This window comes from Euleptes europaea, chromosome 8, assembly GCF_029931775.1.
Source record: "Euleptes europaea isolate rEulEur1 chromosome 8, rEulEur1.hap1, whole genome shotgun sequence".
NCBI classification, from domain to species: Eukaryota; Metazoa; Chordata; class Lepidosauria; order Squamata; family Sphaerodactylidae; genus Euleptes; species Euleptes europaea.
The window spans coordinates 10,336,399-10,353,142 of record NC_079319.1 but is presented as its reverse complement, the minus strand read 5'-3'; the positions used below and the strand labels follow the sequence as shown (position 1 = coordinate 10,353,142).

General features: G+C 44.4%; 1 protein-coding gene across 2 annotated transcripts in view; it reads left to right on the top strand.

Annotated features, from left to right (window-relative positions):
• The window catches only part of PHF20L1 (PHD finger protein 20 like 1), a 66,572-nt gene that overhangs the window by 30,416 nt on the left and 19,412 nt on the right, over positions 1–16,744 (top strand). Inside the window, exons 6-9 of one of the 2 annotated variants that reach the window (XM_056854543.1) lie at positions 3,808–4,015; positions 6,775–6,900; positions 8,484–8,566; positions 14,827–15,079. In XM_056854543.1, the coding sequence (XP_056710521.1) occupies positions 3,808–4,015; positions 6,775–6,900; positions 8,484–8,566; positions 14,827–15,079 (670 nt within the window). Of the gene's footprint in view, positions 1–3,807; positions 4,016–6,774; positions 6,901–8,483; positions 8,935–14,826; positions 15,080–16,744 lie in introns of those variants that run through there. The other variant, XM_056854542.1, reaches the window with a different exon arrangement.

Here is a 16,744-nt window from a genome sequence, read left to right as displayed (position 1 = left end):
GCTTTTAACCACTACACCATGCTGGCTGTCAGCGTGGTGTACTGAACACGTCAGCTGACTTGAGCCACAACAGTGGGATTTTTCCAAGCGCAGGTAGCCACCGGAATAAGCTTTCAGGAGCAAGTCTCTTAGTACAGGTCGTAAAAATCGAGTAGTAAGTAGTGCAGGCATCACACCACCTAGGACCGCTTAAACATTGTGCCTGGAAAGGAAGAAGCTCTTTTTCTTTCCCCTTTATTCTCTGTCTTTTTGCTGTAGGCCTCTTTTCCACTGTGGTGTCAGGCACCCTGTATGAGATATCCAGGTTGACCCAACTAGCACTTTTTAAGTTAGACATGAATGTGCTAAGCAGTGTGTTAGGTTTTTGTTTGGTGGCCTGATCTGCTTTGCTCTAATGAAACAATAGAGAACATATCTTCATTCTGAGAGATTACTTTAATAAACAGACTTCATATCCAGCAGCATAGACAGGAATGCGGTCTCTGCTTCAAAGGTATATGTAACTTAAGTAATACAAAGACACACACATGATTTATTTGTGCAATGTGACTGTCCTGTGTTGTTTGCTATTTTGATCAGGAGGATAGTAATACTAATAATACATTTTGAACACATGAAGCTGCCTTATACTGAATCAGACCCGTGGTCCATCAAAGTCAGTATTGTCTCCAGGGCTGTTCAGGGTCTCAGGCTCTCAGGCAGAGGTCTTTCACATCACCTACTTGCCTTGTCCCTTTAAAAGAAGAAAAAGAGTTGGTTTTTATATGCCAGCTTTATCTACTACTTAACGAAGAATCAAACCAGCTTACAATCACCTTCCCTTCCCCTCTCCACAACAGACACCCTGTGAGGTAGGTGAGGCTGAGAGAGTGTGACTAGCCCAAGGTCATCCAGCTGGCTTCATGTGTAAGAGTGGGAAAACCAACCCAGTTCACCAGATTAGCATCCGCTGCTCATATGTAGGAGTGGGGACTCAAACCTGGTTCGGAACATTAGAGTCCACCGCTCCAAACCACTGCTCTTAACCACTGCACCATGCTGGCTTTAACTGGAGATGCCGGGGATTCAACCTGGGTCCTTCTGCATGCCAAGAAGATGCTCTACCGCTGAGCATCAGCCCGTCCCCTGACAAGCTAGGCTCAGGGCAGCTAACATAATATAAATACATACCTCATATACAATATTATATGTACAATACATATAAGAGTTTGCCCTAAGGCATGGAATTAGGATGCTTTTCTTCTCCATGCATTTGCTGTACTTTTGATCTCATAACAGTAGTAAAATGAAAATGCAAGACACCTGCAAGGACCCGAGATCCTATCCCTTTTGCAGCAGGCTACCGGAGTAGGAGGAAGACAGGGGGGTCAGCATTTCACTAGCTGCTTTGGATATTTTCCTTCAAAAAGCAATTCCAAGAGCGTGGTCTTGTGTAAGAACTTTTGTTTCAGTGGACTAGCAATAATCCTTTATTGTTGTTCTTGGAGGAAAATGTTGCCATCAGGCCTCCAGCGTGAGCCAGCGAGGTGTAGTGGTTAAGAGCGGTGGACTGTAATCTGGAGAACAGGTCGATTCCCCACTCCTCCACATGAAGCCTGCTGGGTGACCTTTGGCCAGTCACAGTTCTCTCCAAACTCTGTCAGCCCCACTTACCTCATGAGGTGCCTGTTGTGGGGAAGGGAAGGTGATTGTAAGCCGCTTTGAGACTCCTTAAAGTTAGAGGGAAGCAGGGTATAAAAACCAACTCTTCTTCTTTTCCAGTTTTGTTGGGCCTTTCTCACCCCCCCTGCTTCTCAACAACCGAAAATGGACCTGCCAGTCACATAAGGCCCATCTCCAATACAATGGTTAAGAGCAAGTAGAGAAGGGAGCAGGATTGGGCATAGTTTCACATAAACTCATCATGTTCACAGGGAATAGTAGAAGCCATAGAGAGAAAGGAGCCTTTCCCTTTCACCTAGTTCCCCAGCTGTTTATTCAGGACCCCTCAATAATTAACTAAAAGTACTTGAGGATAGAGAACCTGTCCAGGCCTTAGAAAAAACTGAAGCTGCCCATTAGGATTTTTCCACTAAAATCCCTAGTCCAGAATTATTTGGTCTGGACTATGTCATTTCTTGCGCCACAAATCCCAGCTCAGTAAAGTTAGTTGGACAGCTTCCAACTTCCAACATACCACCTCCCTGCTCAGAGACCTCCCTTCTCTTTCCTAGTTGGGAATTGTTTCCAGAACCTGGTTTATCTCGCTCCTTCCTTACATTCCAAGTTGGGAGAGGGGGAAAGATTGGTTCAGAATTTAAGCCTCTGGCTGTGTAATGGGAGCCAGAGCCTATTCCCGCAGTGGACTTTATCAACTCCAAACTATCCGAGTTTGTGCAGTGGCCTAGGCCCCCATGATGCCATATTTATCTCCCCCCCTCCTGCCTTTGTGTTTACCTGTTTTTGGTTATTGGTTAGCCCCATTTGGGACCCCAACTCTGGATAGTTATCTGGAACTTTCATGGATAGGCAGCCATAGTCAGCTCTGCTTTACCTTTTCAACCTATTTGGTGTTTAGCCACCCCTTCCTGAGAGAAGATCTTTGCACACTGCATGCGGGCATTTGGAATAGTTGTATATTCGCTTGGGCATTCTTCTACTGGTAGGTTTTCTGTAAGCTTTATATTATCACGACTGCTTAAGTGTGCCTCAGCAGTCTCTGATTTCCCTACATCTGAAGCCCCTACTTCCGAACGTGTACAATGGGCCGTGTCACTTGATCAAAGATCCTTCTTACCATTTGTGTGTGTCCTTGCCAAGATTGGGTGCATTCTCGTAGCCAGGTGAACCCTAAACCAGTTGCTTCTTTAGCCTAAGTGTGAGATGTGGTGGATGGAAGGTAGCTTTATCCTCAGGTTATTCTAGCATTAATTAGAAAGTGTGCCACACTCTCTCATACCCTCTATATAGGTATGATAACATAAAATATGGCAGGAATATCAACATAGAGAATGGTGCCGAGTTGTTTTCTGTTGCCCCAGAAGGTCGGACCAGAACCAACAGGTTGAAATTAAATCAAAAGATTTTCTGTCTCAACATTAGAAAAAAATTTCTAACACTTAGAGTGGTTCCTCAGTAGAACAGGCTTCCTCAGGAGTTGGTAAGCTGTCCTTCTCTGGAGGTTTTTAAGAAGAGGCTAAGTAGCCATCTGTCAGCAATTCTGATTCTATGACCTTAGGCAGATCATGAGAGGGAGGGCATCTTCTAGGCATGGAGTAGGGGTCACTGGGTGTGTGTGGGGGAGGTAGTTGTGAATTTCCTGCACTGAGCAGGCGGTTGGACTAGATGACCCTGGTGATCCCTTCCAAACTCTATGATTCTAACATATCACTGCTTCAGTTGAATGTTGGTCTTAGTTGGGAAGGGGCATAGAGATGGTAATGGATCATTGAGTGTACTTGTAGTTTCATCGCATTTGTAGAATATATAGGTAAATTGGTTAAAGGGTGTGGCCATGATGCAGGCATGTAGATGGCATTTTGTAGATTTACGAAGCTGTGTAAGTGTACATGCACATAAGATCTTAGGACAGAATACCGTTTGCTTATGTAGAAGTTTCTGTATGTTTTTTAGTATATAACAACTATTTTGTGTTTCTTGTTTGGATGGGAAGAAATTCAAAATACAGTTCTTGAATATTTTAAGTTTTCCTTTCCCTGACAGCCATCCTAATGAAATGCTCCCTCTCACAGCTGGATTTCCTTTTGACCCAACAAGCAGCTAATCTCCTCTCTTCCTCCTTCTTTTCCCTCTTTCCCTTCTTTGAAGGACTGGATAGCTTTGGTCAAAGCCGCAGCGGTGGCAGCTGCCAAAAACAAAGCCGGAGCAAAGCCGCGGACCAGCGCGAACAGCAATAAAGACAAAGAGGAAAGGAAATGGTTCAAAGTACCTTCAAAGAAGGATGAGTCGTCGACCTCTACAATTGTCCAGGAAGTCCAGAAGAAGGAAGAGCAGCCTACATCCAGTGAGACATTTGGTACAAATGAAATTGCTCTTCCCCCCCACCCGCCCCCACTCCACAGGAAAAACACCCATAGTGTGAAAGAAGTGCACATGAACTCATGAAGCTGCCTTCTACTGAATCAGACCCTTGGTCCATCAAAGTCAGTATTGTCTACTCAGACCGGCGGCAGCTCTCCAGGGTCTCAGGCAGGGGTCTTTCACATCACCTACCTGCCTAGTCCCTTTAACTGGAGATGCCGGGGATTGAACCTGGGACTTTATGTATGCCAAGCAGATTTTCTACCACTGAGCCACGGCCCCTCCCCATCTGACGGATATCTGACGGAAGACAGCTCAAAATACCCCCCAAATCTTGTTGTTCTCTAAGATGCTGCTGGACTCGAATCTAGTTATTAAAGTTAATCATCATTGTGGGTCCTTGAGTAGCACGTATCGCTCAATAGTTGAAGCTGTACAACCAGGGGTGTCAAACATAAGGCCCACAGGCTGGATCCAGCCCCTTGAGAGGTCTTACCTGGCTCACGAGTCAGGTGAGGCAGCTATCCCCCACTCTCAATATGGGCTGGCAAACCCACTGCGGGCTTACATCGGAGGCAGCCATCCCTCCCCCAGTCCTGATCTGGGCTGGTGAGCCTGCAGCGGGCTCGCCAGCCAAGGCAGCCACACATACACCCCAGTCCCAATCTGTGCAGCAGGCTTGCCAGTCGAGACCACCCTCCCCCCAGCTCCCAATCTGGGCTGGTGCGGCAAGGCCCAGCCCAGTGACATTTATGTCATATCCAGTCCTTGTAACAAATGAGTTCGACACCCCTGCTATACACTGCCTTAAGGGAGCATGTTCTGGGATGGCGTGAAATTTGCGCATCGTGTTGTAGGTCTCTGGCTTGGATCCAGCGATGCACAATCTGAAATGCATGCGGACTTAGCCCCGTTTTGCTTCCTCAAGATCTTGTGCCACACCTAGCCCTTAAAGGTAAAGGTAGTAGTCCCCTGTCATTACTGACCCATGGGTTGATGTTACAACCCGACATTTACTAAGCAGACTGTGTTTTATGGGGTAGTTTGCCATTGCCTCCCCCAGTCATCTACACTTTACTCCCAGCTAGTCGGGTACTCATTTTACCGACCTTGGAAGGATGGAAGCCTGAGTCAACCTTGAGCCAGCTACCTGAAACCAACTTCTGTTGGGATTGAGCTCAGGTCTCGAGCAGAGCTTTTGACTGCAGTAGTGCGGCTTACCACTCTGCGCCACGGGGCTCCTGCACCTAGTCCTTTCCTTCCAGTATATTGCAGGGCCCAGAAACTGGTTGCATGAGACCGAGCGCAAGCAGAAGCACGAGTGGGGGATACAGTAAGCTTGGCTCAGTTCTAGTGGCTAACGCTGTCTCTTTCTTGCATTTTCACTTGAGCAAGAGCTCTAGCACAAGTGGAAATGTTTGTTTTGGATCCAACCCAACAACTGCGGTGCAGCAGCTGAAAACTGTAAACTGGGTCCTAACTCAACTTCTGCTTTGCCCAAAGGGGGACTTCTACCAATTTTTCCAGTCCTTGGGAATGTGTTTTGAGGGATGCAGAAGACTGAGGGCAGGGAGGATGGGAAGTTGCGTTCCATGAATACTGCTTAAGGTCCAGTTCTCTAAATGTCTCCCAGGTTTCCTGTTGCTCACAGTGAATCTTTTTTGATAACCGTTAATTTTTGGGTTTAATGTGTGTTACTCTTGTGGGTTTTGTAATTGGTTGTATTTTATCTCATACAACCAAATGGTTATATGAGTTGACTATCCTTTATCTGAAATGCTTGGGACCAGAAGTGTTTTGGATTTTTTCAGATTTTTGAATATTTGCATATACATAAGGAGATATCTTGGGGATGGGACCCAAGTCTAAACACAAAATTTATTTATGTTTTATAAACACCTTATACACATAGCTTGAAGGTAATTTTAAACAAAAGTTTTGGTTTTGGGGAGCATTTTGGATTTTGGGTTTTCGGATTAGGGATGCTCAACCTGTATTTTCTCTTCTAGGAGCCACTGGGGTGTAGTGGTTAGAGTCCACCACTCTTAATCCAGAGAACCGAGTTCGATTCCCCACTCCTCCACATGAAGCTGGCTGAGTGACCTTGGGCCAGTCACAGTTCTCTCAGAACTCTCTCAGCCCAGACTGGCAAACCACCCCCAAATGTCTCTTGCCTTAAAAATCCTACGGGATTGCCATAAGTCAGCTGTGACTTGATGGCACTTTCCACCCCCGCATTTCCTCCTATAATACCTCCTAGGTAGCATTAAAAGGTAAAGGTCCCCTGTGCAAGCACCGGGTCATTCCTGACCAATGAGGTGACATCACATCCTGATGTTTCCTAGGCAGACTTTGTTTTTACAGGGTGGTTTGCCAGTGCCTTCCCCAGTCATCTTCCCTTTACCCCCAGCAAGCCGGGTACTCATTTTACCGACCTCGGAAGGATGGAAGGCTGAGTCAACCTTGAGCCGGCTACCTGAAACCGACTTCCGTTGGGATCGAACTCAGGTCGTGAGCAGAGCTTTTGACTGCAGTACTGCAGCTTAACACTCTGCGCCACAGGGCTCCTAGGGAAAATTAGAGCTGTACAAAATAAACGTAATAAAATTTAGTGAAAACGTGTGGGAGGTTTGTTTCAAATCGCTAACATGCTTTTAAAAAAATGACTTTGTTTCATTATAAGTGCCTTGAGTATTTCCTTTTTAGTTTTCCTCAGTGTGGGCTTGGTACATGATCTCTTCCTTTTGTACATAGGATTTCCTCTAGTGGACGTCCCAAAGATTGCCTTTGTGCAGGCTGAGAATTCGTTAGCGCACAAGAGGAAAAATAACCTTGGCAACTCATTCCAGGCAAAGAGGGCGCGTCTCAATAAGATCACTGGTAAGCTCTAGTTGGAGAGTTGGCGGTGGGGCTGCTTTTTCCATGTCTGCTCCATTATTAAACTGTGCCACTATTGAACTGTTCCAGCATGCTGTAGTGGTTAAGAGTAGTGGACTCTAATCTGGAGAACCGGGTTTGATTCCCCACTCCTCCACATGAACAGTGGACTAATCTGGTGAATCGGGTTTGTTTCCCCACTCCTACACATGAAGCCTGCTTGGGTGACCTTGGGCCAGTCACAGTTCTCTCCAAACTCTCTCAGCCCCACCTACCTCACAAGGGGTCTGTTGTAGGGAAGGGAAGGCGATTGTAAGCCAGTTTGACACTCCTTAAAGGTATAAATCGGAGTATAAAAACCAACTCTTCTTAATTACAGCTGGGTCCAAATTGACTAGCAGAACAGTTTCAGCCACAATTGATCATTGCGGCTTTAATGATCAGCTGACATTTATCACTTGGATCATTGTCCATAATACATGTATTGTCCATAATACATGTATCAGACTGAATCCCTGCCCTGCATGTATCAGACTGAATCCCTGCCCTGCAAATCCATAGTCAGCATTCATAACTGCATCTGCAGATAATTCTATTCAAGAACCTTGTAGGGCATAGATTGGGCTTCTGTGGATCTGTAGAGGGCACAAGAGAGGGCCTTCTCAGTGGCAACGATTATGGACCAACCTCCCCAGGGAGGCGTGCCCAGCCCCCTCACTTTCAATCTTTGGGAGGGAGCTGAAGACCGTTTTATTTAGGGCAGCCTTTGATTAAAGCACTCCTGAACTGTGGGTTTTAAATTTTGGTTTTATGTATTTTCCCTGTACTATAATTGAGGTGTTTTATTTATATTGTAAGCTGCCTTGAGCTCCATGATGGAGAAAGACGGCAAACAAATGTGTTATGTAAATAAAACAATAGTGTACTAACTGAAAGAGGCTTTCTTGTGTGGCTCAGGGCTTAAAATAAAAATCGGCCTGGAGGGAACTCCTGTAGCCTCAATCCAACCTGGGTCTAGCTGATGAAAAAAGAATTACCAGTCATAAGAACATTAGAAAGGCCTTGCTGGATCAGACCAAGGCCCATTAAGTCCACCATAGTGGCCAACCAGATACTTCTAGGAAGCCCACATACAAGACAACTGCAACAGCATTATCCTGCCTGTGTTCCACAGCACTTATTATAATGGGCATGCTCCTCTGATCCTGGAGATAATAGGTGTGCATCATGACTAGTATCCATTTTAACTAGTAACCATGGATAACCTTATCCTCCATGAACATGTCTACTCCCCTCTTCAAGCCTTCCAAGTTGGTAGCCATCACCATATCCTGGGGCAGGGAGTTCCACAATGTTGTTAAAAGACTTGGGAGACACGAAACTTCTTGAACTGACTTCAGACAGGGGAGAAAAAGAGGTTGTAGGTTGACATCTACTGCTACCCACGAGAAGACCCAGTTGCTTCGCCTTTTTTCTGACTTTTTTATACTCTGCTTGTTCCCATCTACAAGCTTCTGCTTCTCCCCTGTTCAACACAGAGTTATTCAAAGCAGTGCCATGTTTTGTGCCTTTCCCTTTCGCTTCAGGCTTGCTGGCATCCAAAGCTGTCGGCGCTGACGGTGCTGAAAAAAAGGAAGGCAGCAAAGAAGCAGCTCCAGTCTTGGAGCAGGTATGAAATTGCAGAGTTTGATTCTTTTGCGGAGGGTCTCCTTCTGGAATGTACCGTGGGAAATACCGGGTGTCCATGCTAACTAGAAATTGCGCTGCCAGACAGGAAGTCATAGGGGACTAAAGAAGCGTTGGTTATGTTTACACCTGACCATTACTGGAAGCAAGCCTGCCATTCCTAAGAATGCATTTCTAGGGGAAGCTGGTTCAGATGGGTTGGACTGGACTCCCCGCAGGGCGTGCTTAGGATCGGACCGCTTGGCCTCCCAAATCGCGACTACCTTCATTTCCGTAAGCAAACATCCTACGAGTCACAAGCTCAGAGATGTCTGTTTTCCCAGGTACCATTTCAATATAGCCAGAATTGTACCCGCAAGTGGCTTAGACCCTTGACACAAATTCAGTTTTGTGCTTTTTGACACAGGGTTTCCCTTTCCCCTCTCTTTTTGGTTTTTTGGTTTTTTTGGACATCTAGCAAGACTTCTTTTGTAAGAAGTTTCCTTTCTATTGTAAGAATTGGTGTTGTAAACTTGTATGTGTTTTATGAACTGTTCAATGAGCCATACTTTTTTCTTTTTTTCTTTTTCTTTTTTGGCTAGGATGTATATTTTTAATAAATATAAAAGAGACATTAAAAACATCTTAGGGAGTCTGGTTTGAGCCCACGTCTGAAGTGGGAGAGGGTCACATTCTGTCTTGAGCTGCCTCCCGCTCCGCTTTGTTTTCCTCCGTCCTCTGTCACATTTTGCACATGACGTGGTTACTAACAACAGGGCTAGATAACTAACCATACCAGGAACTGCTGCTTATGCTGTAGTTGACGCACAGACCCATTCCCAGACGTTGCTCCCATTTCTGAAAACAATTCTGTTTTGGAGGCGGGAGGGACGGTGTACTCAGCAGGACAAGCAATCACATCCCCCTTTCCCCCCTCAGAATATTCTAGCCCTGTTCACAAGTTACAGCGAATGCATGTACAGTTTGTGTACAGTGTGCACTTCACACGTGCGTTTAATAATTCTCATGTTACCTTCGGTGCACGGACAACCAAATGTGTGCTTGCAACAGCAGATATATCCAGACACCGGTTTCTGGTTTCATTTATAAAGCGAATGCACATGGGCTCTTCCTTGCAAACAGAAGTACACGCATACGTGGAAGACGCATGGAAGTTCGCTGAAATGTGTGACCAGGGCTTCTGTTGCTCACGGTTAAGGATAACACAGTTTGCGTCTACAAAAACAATAGCAAAGCTGCTCATGAGTAACTAGCCCACTCTGTTAGGTGAGCTCATGAGTAGGCCTGTTGACAGGGAGGACTCCAGCTTGAAACCGAACCCTTCCAGCTGGAAAGTTAGCATAGAACTCTTACTTGGGTTCACGCGGGAAGAGCCCCCCGCTCAAGTTGATTGGCAGAGCCAATGTTGCTCGGGTTGTCTGCTTCCAACTTCATACATGATGCCCCTCCTTTAGGAATACCTTCAGTCCAACCTGCCAGTGCAACGCTGGGCAGCATTTGGAACGGCATGTGAACTGAGCTTGCTTTCTGTGTGGGGATGGATTTCCCGTAGAGGATCATTACGCGCTTATCAAGTGGGAAACAAAAAGCAGGAAGGAATTTTTCTGAGTGTGTAATCTTTTCCTTTCTGTTTAAATGCCCACCGTGGCCCCCCAAAGCACCACCAGCTCACAACGTGGATGGGTGTAAATGAAAGTGGGGTGCCCCCTTAGGCACGCATGCGGCGGCAGTAGTGTGCACGAGAATCTCTCTCCCTTGTGGATGTACTTTCAACATGTTTAGCATCATGTTGAAGCGCAGGTCACTCATGGATGTGTTCCCATGTTGTCCAAAGAGAGTCCTAAACCTATACACCCTTCTGCTTGTTCAGATCAGGAGAGTCCTAAACCTATACGCACTAGAGAGAGTCCTAAACCTATACACGCTTCTGCTTGTTCAGATCAGAGCCTTAATATAGCTTTTAATGTGGCTTTTTTGTCATCTTAGCTCTTAAGTGGATGGCAGATTACAAATAAAAACAAAACACCTCTCCCTTCTTATGTCAGTCTATCCCTTTTCACCCTAAACCGGTCCCTTTCCAAAACTTCCCTTCATACTGTTCCTTTATCGGGTCTAAAAGAACCTCTACAAGCACTCTTTGTTGCTCCTACACTGCTTGTAGGAGCACACAGTTTGTGATGTGTGTATGTGGCTTTCACTTACTCCTCATCTCATATTTAACTCCCAACTCTGGGTTTAGGGGTTGCATTGACTCATTGCTCCGGCCCTCCTCAGCCTGGCTTTGGTGACTGTTCCCGTCCAGGTTGAAATGGAGCAGAGCATGCCCTAGTTCGCTTCAGGAGTCCTGCTTCCATTTTAACTTGGTTTGCCGATGGGCCAAAGCAGGTGGAGTGGCTCGGTCAGATGTGCACGATGTCCCCCAAGCGAGGCTTGGCTTCTAAGGCTTGGCTGAGGCGCGATGACCATTCTTGAGTCACTGTGATGTCAACTCGCCATAATAATTTTTTCATAAATAATGCAGCTTCTTAGGGGGGCATTGCATGTTGTCAAGAACACAGGGCTGCCACGGAAAACATTGGGCAAAAATGCATGGTCACTTTAGCCTCCTTTATTCCCTGTTTCAGCCAGGATTCAGCCAGGATCGAACACATGTTCGGCGAAACGCATGCTTTTGATCCTGGCTGAAACAGGGAATAAAGGAGGCTAAAGCGACCATGCGTTTTCACCCATAGTCTCCTGTTGAGTTTTCCCCCACGCCTTCTGTAATTTCTAGTTCCGCTTAGCCCATGCCCTATTACAATTTAGTGTGTGCATTTCTGCTCTCAGTGCACAATGTTTTTTGCCATTTGGCAGGATAGACAATAGAACTAGATTTTACGGAGGGCAGCATTGATTCAGCACGAGACTTGACTTTTTTTTCTGCAGCCGGCCTGGGTTTTTCTGACGATGTGCAACTCCATCTTTTAAAAAAATATTAAGGATGCACACTGCTGCCCACAGGCTAGCTAGTCAGAAGCAAAGGTAGAGACGACTTTATAAAATCAGGTACTCGGAATGTAAAACCACCGCCCTTAAATCAGGACCCTGATTAACCGTACCAACACACAACTTTCTCTTCAATAACGACCGGGTTTCTTCAGATTAACCCGCCCCCCTCAATAATCCAAACCACAGTGTGCCAGAAAGAGCGAGGAGCAGACGACAGTATTTCTCACCAGATGTGCCTGCCACCACGTAATAAAAAAGCCATCGTTAGCGGCATCCCAATAAATTTGCACCCTGGTAAAGGGTTTGGGGTCTCGCAGCCGGTTTCCTTTCCCAGTGTGCTGCCTTCAGACATGCAAAACAAAGTGTTACGGCATGATTGACAACCCGACGACTCCTCCCCAGACACAATGCAACCCTATCCTTAATACGACCGAGCAGATCCGACATTGAAACGAAGCCAGTTTTCAGAGATTTTTTTAACGTGTTGCTTACAGAACCTGTTCCATTTTTAATCTAAATTCAACTGTTTCTAGGTTAACTTTTGATATAAACAAAAATTGAGCATCTGCAGGTTAACAGCCAACTAAGTATATCTTCACAAGTGACTTGGTTATGCTGACTCAGTTTTTTTTTTATTTAAAAAGCATTGAGTTTCCAGCAGTTTCTCCTAATGGGGAAAATTTAATTTTTTTGTTCAGTTTCAGTATTTTTGGGTAGGAAAAACTGAACTTGCATGTATGGTTTTTTAAAAAAACAAATTGTTACTAGCTTAGAGTAATGAAGCATTAGGAGCTCAGCACGGATAGAACCCTGGCTCCCAGCAAACCATGGTGTTAAAACTGGAGACCAGCTGTCTCAAATCACTCTCCATTCTCTAGCGCAATTCCTCCCCTTCCCAGGTTAACCATGTTTTAAAGCTGCCGGCATAAGCCATGGTTCCTTTGTAAACCAGGGCATCGTAACTATGGTTTGAACTGGTTTTTCAAACCATGGTTAGAGGGAAACTTGGTTAGTGTTCCTGCGTGTACAAAACTGGCAAAGGGAGAAGGGCGCCCTACCGGAGAGGGGAGAAGAGATGGGAGAAGGGGCTTCATTGTTCACAAGCCATGTTTTGCTAAGTGTCAGTATTGTATCTGTCCTGGCCCAGAATGGCAGGACAAAGGCCAAGCTGTCTGGAGCTATCGTATTTAGGATTAACCATTTCTCTGAATTTTTAAAAAAATGAGAGAGAGAGAGGCTCAGCCCGGCAGTCCTGTTAGACTGCGGAATGTCTCTTTTCCGTCCAATTTACAACTGTGTTTAAAACCTAAACCCTCAGGTTACATTCTGCAGGTACAGTAGTCTTTTTTCTTGACTGTATTAGGGTTGGGCCATGTTTGTATTTCCTTTTTAGGCAAGATCTGCTTAGATGAATGAATAACATTCCTTAAGGTTTTTCTTTCCTTCTGATGTTTAATTTTGTCCTGTTAAGAGGTTTTAAGCACCTTATTAGAACAAGTTTTAAAATCTTGTTTTAAATAATTTTGTAACTTTGAAAGTTAATGGTTGCTGTAGTGATGTCTTTCACACATGTGAAGATAACCAATAAAGTCATTTATTTACAAGTTATGGCTCTAATTAATTTCTGGTAATCTTCTTGATCAGCATAGATGCAGAATGTTGGTTTGACCGGATAACTTGTGCTCAGCTATTCATTAATGCAACAGTTTCCAGGGTAGAAATGGGCAGCCACTGAATGGTGCATTCTACACCGCCTGACCTTGACCTGGTGCTTCTCTGCAAACCATTGAGTGTGACTTTTTAGTATCTAGAGCAGGAATGGGCAAATTCAGACTGGGCCCAAGGTACAAACCCTGACACACTCTCACCCCTAATCTCGATTCACACCATGAAGCGAGTGGTTTACGTGGTTGTTTCGCCAGCCGTACGGGTTTCACAGTAGAGGGGGAGAGATGAATGGAAGACTAGCTTAAATGGTTCAGTTCAGAAGCTGTCTACTCATGATCAGTTACTTTAAACATCTGGATCCAAATGGAAAGAAATCAAATGGTTTTCTATGCAAATGCATTTCTTACCATATAGATGTCTGAAAACAGAAGAATACACCCAGACTCTGAATGTCACATGTTGTGTGTTTTTTTTATGTTTTTTGCTAAAAGTGGTAATGCATTACCAAACGTCTCCAAAAAGATCAAGAGCAATTTTCCTGATTTTGCATACTAGATAGAACAAAGTTTTAAATTATGTGGGATATAGAGTTTTCAAACTTTAGACATGAATGCTAGTATTTGTCAACCCCAAAAAACCCTGTCTTTAAATGTTCTGGTATAAGTATTGGACAAAAAGAAAGTATAAACAATTGCATTTGAACAAATGTATGTTTTGATTTTTGTCCCACCAAGTCTGATTAGGGTACAATTTTTTCCTACATGAGTTTATGTTTTGTTCCTTTTGCTAACTAACAATCTTAACAGTTTTGGTTCTTGTGGTATGATATATCTTTATTGCAAAGACATGTGATATCCATATTTTAATATATAAAGTGGTCATGGTTGATCTTAAAATTAAAGACACTGCCACCCAAACTCTTCACGTCTCATATGAAAACTAAACAGCAATTTGTGGGAAGAATTGGCATGGTTACTGCAAATTTAATTTTAAGACTTTGGGTCAGGTGGGAGGGGACTGTGAAAGCTTCCTTAAAAAAAAAAAAGCTTTATTGTTTTTTTCCTAAGCTGGAAAAATTACAAGTGGAACTGAATATTGAAAAACTTGGCAAATGTTTACTTTTTTCGTTCAAAAGATGGGTACATTTATCATTCCTACTTTCAGTGTATGAGAACTGAAGAGATGATCAAGGTCTTACATCCTAGTTGAAAATTTCTCATGCAGAAAGTTGCAGCTGTAAAGTGGTTTTTGCTCACAGGAAGTCACTTTTCTTCCTGGTGGAGTAGGTCAGATTGCACCTTTCTCCATTGAAATTAACACGGGATCTGTTCCCGGAAAGGCGGGGAACTACCAGCGTTCAGTGTAGCCCTGACAATCCAGAGCAGATCACGGGTTTAGGATGGCGACCTTTGGCTGTGTCTCTTAAGTATCAGCTTGCTTGGTTTTAAGCTTTTTTTAAAGAAAAAATGGTTCTGAAAATAAGTTCTTGTGTGTTGAATACTAAAGTTGCTTTAAAAAAAATCAGAATACAAGATCCTACAATGAAGAAACTGCAATAAAAGTATCAATTTCTTATTATTTATTCAGGAGATATCACCTAAGCCTCAAAGTCAGAAAAAAAATGAAGCTGATATTAGCAGTTCTGCCAACATTCAGAAATCTGCACTGTTGCCCTCAACACTGTCTTCAGGGAAGGCTCGCAGCAAGAAATGCAAACAAGAATCTGGAGATTCTGCAGGGTGTATAAAGCCCCTTAAGTCACCAATTTCCCCCGAGTTAATACAAGTGGAAGATTTGACCCTGGTCTCTCAGCTTCCTCCTTCCGTGATAAATAAAACTAGTGAGCACAGACATTTTAAACCATACCATAATTAATTATTACATTCCTATGGGGAAACATTTTTTTTTGCTTTTTGTTTTGTTTTTTTGTTTTGTTTTGAATGAATGTTCAGGTGGGTTTTGGAAACAAACAAAGGTTGAAATGCAAATACGGTGTGACGCGATAGTAGAGCTTTGTAATTATCTAGTGACCAACCCACAACATTGGTCGTTAACCTGTGATAGCAGAAATGAGAGAAAGAGTTGCTGTTCCAGTTCACAAAAGTTCTCCCACATGGTTGCCCAGAGCCCCTTGCCGTTCACTACAGGTGATCGGCTGCTGGCAAGCCTGGGATAGTTTGTTCATCTCGAACGCCAGGGCGTGGCACGTGAAACTCCAAGGTGGAATGGCCCTTCCCGTACTGACGGAAAGTCGTAGCAGGATAGCAACCTCGCATGGCTTGAAGCAGCAAGGGGTTAAGGAAATCTTGGAGAGGTCCTGGTTCATCAAAAGATGATGCTCTTACGTGTTGTGTTCCCCATCGCTGAGGAATTCTGCAGGCACCATGTAACCGCATCTCCTGTGCCTTGTCTACCAATTATGGTGCAATGCCAAAAAAAAACCACCCCAAAAATGTTTCAATCTGTAGGAGAAACATGCCCAGGACCCTGATCAATGAAAGCCCTGGGAAATGTGTGAAAACCTGCAATATAAGTGAGCGACAGTCTTTTGGCAGGGAAATATAGAACATACTGTCCCAGCCCTGTCCTCCTGTTTCTGACCACACCTCTTAACATTCCCTCTCAGAGGACTTACTGTGCAGTGGATTAAGAGAGTCATGGGCGTCTATTTGATCTTCTTTGCTCCTGGACAGTGATCATTTAAGGAAAGAAAACTTTCTAAGGCTCCTTTCTGGCCTCTACAATTAACTCTCTTCCTCTGAGAGTCGATTGTAGAGGCCCGATCCAGCCAAAGCATGAGCACTTTTGTCCATTGATTTCAGCAGGAAAAGGGCTGAGCGTGTGCTCGACTTTCCCATTAAAATCAACGGAATTGGGTTTGACTGGATTGTCCCCTTAGCATTAGGCGAAAAAGTGGTTTTGTTTCGCCCCCCCCCCAACTTGCTCACAACACATTTCAGTGCGACTAACACTCTGAACCTTCCCCTCATTAAACGTTACCATCCACACTTGTTGCAAGAGCACAGGATGTCGGTAAGTAACCTTCACTGAGGAGAATATTATGCCTTTTTACGTTGAGAATTAACCTGAGAAGCTAGCACACGGAGGCCTCCTCTACAAAAGGTCTTGTATCTAAAGCCAATACAGCATAACACCGACAGCCGTATCCTTACATGCTCATTTCAAAATGGCCTCTTGTTAAGCACCAACTGTTGCGTGGGCCCATGGGGCAGAAGAGGAGGATACTGCCTAAGTCTGCATAATAACAGCCCAATCACAGGGCTGGCTTAAACCACCAAAACAATTGAGTTAGGATGGGTTTCTGCTGCCTAAGTTCATCACAAAGCTCGTCGCTTTTATGTTTCAAGGATGTTACAACGGCATTGCGAGCAGGTACACAAAACTTATTTCATTTATGTATGTATAAACACATACTCTTCCCTCCTCCCTTCCAAAATCCAAGTGGAACTCTTGAAGTAGTTTTAATATCAAATGCAAGAATGGA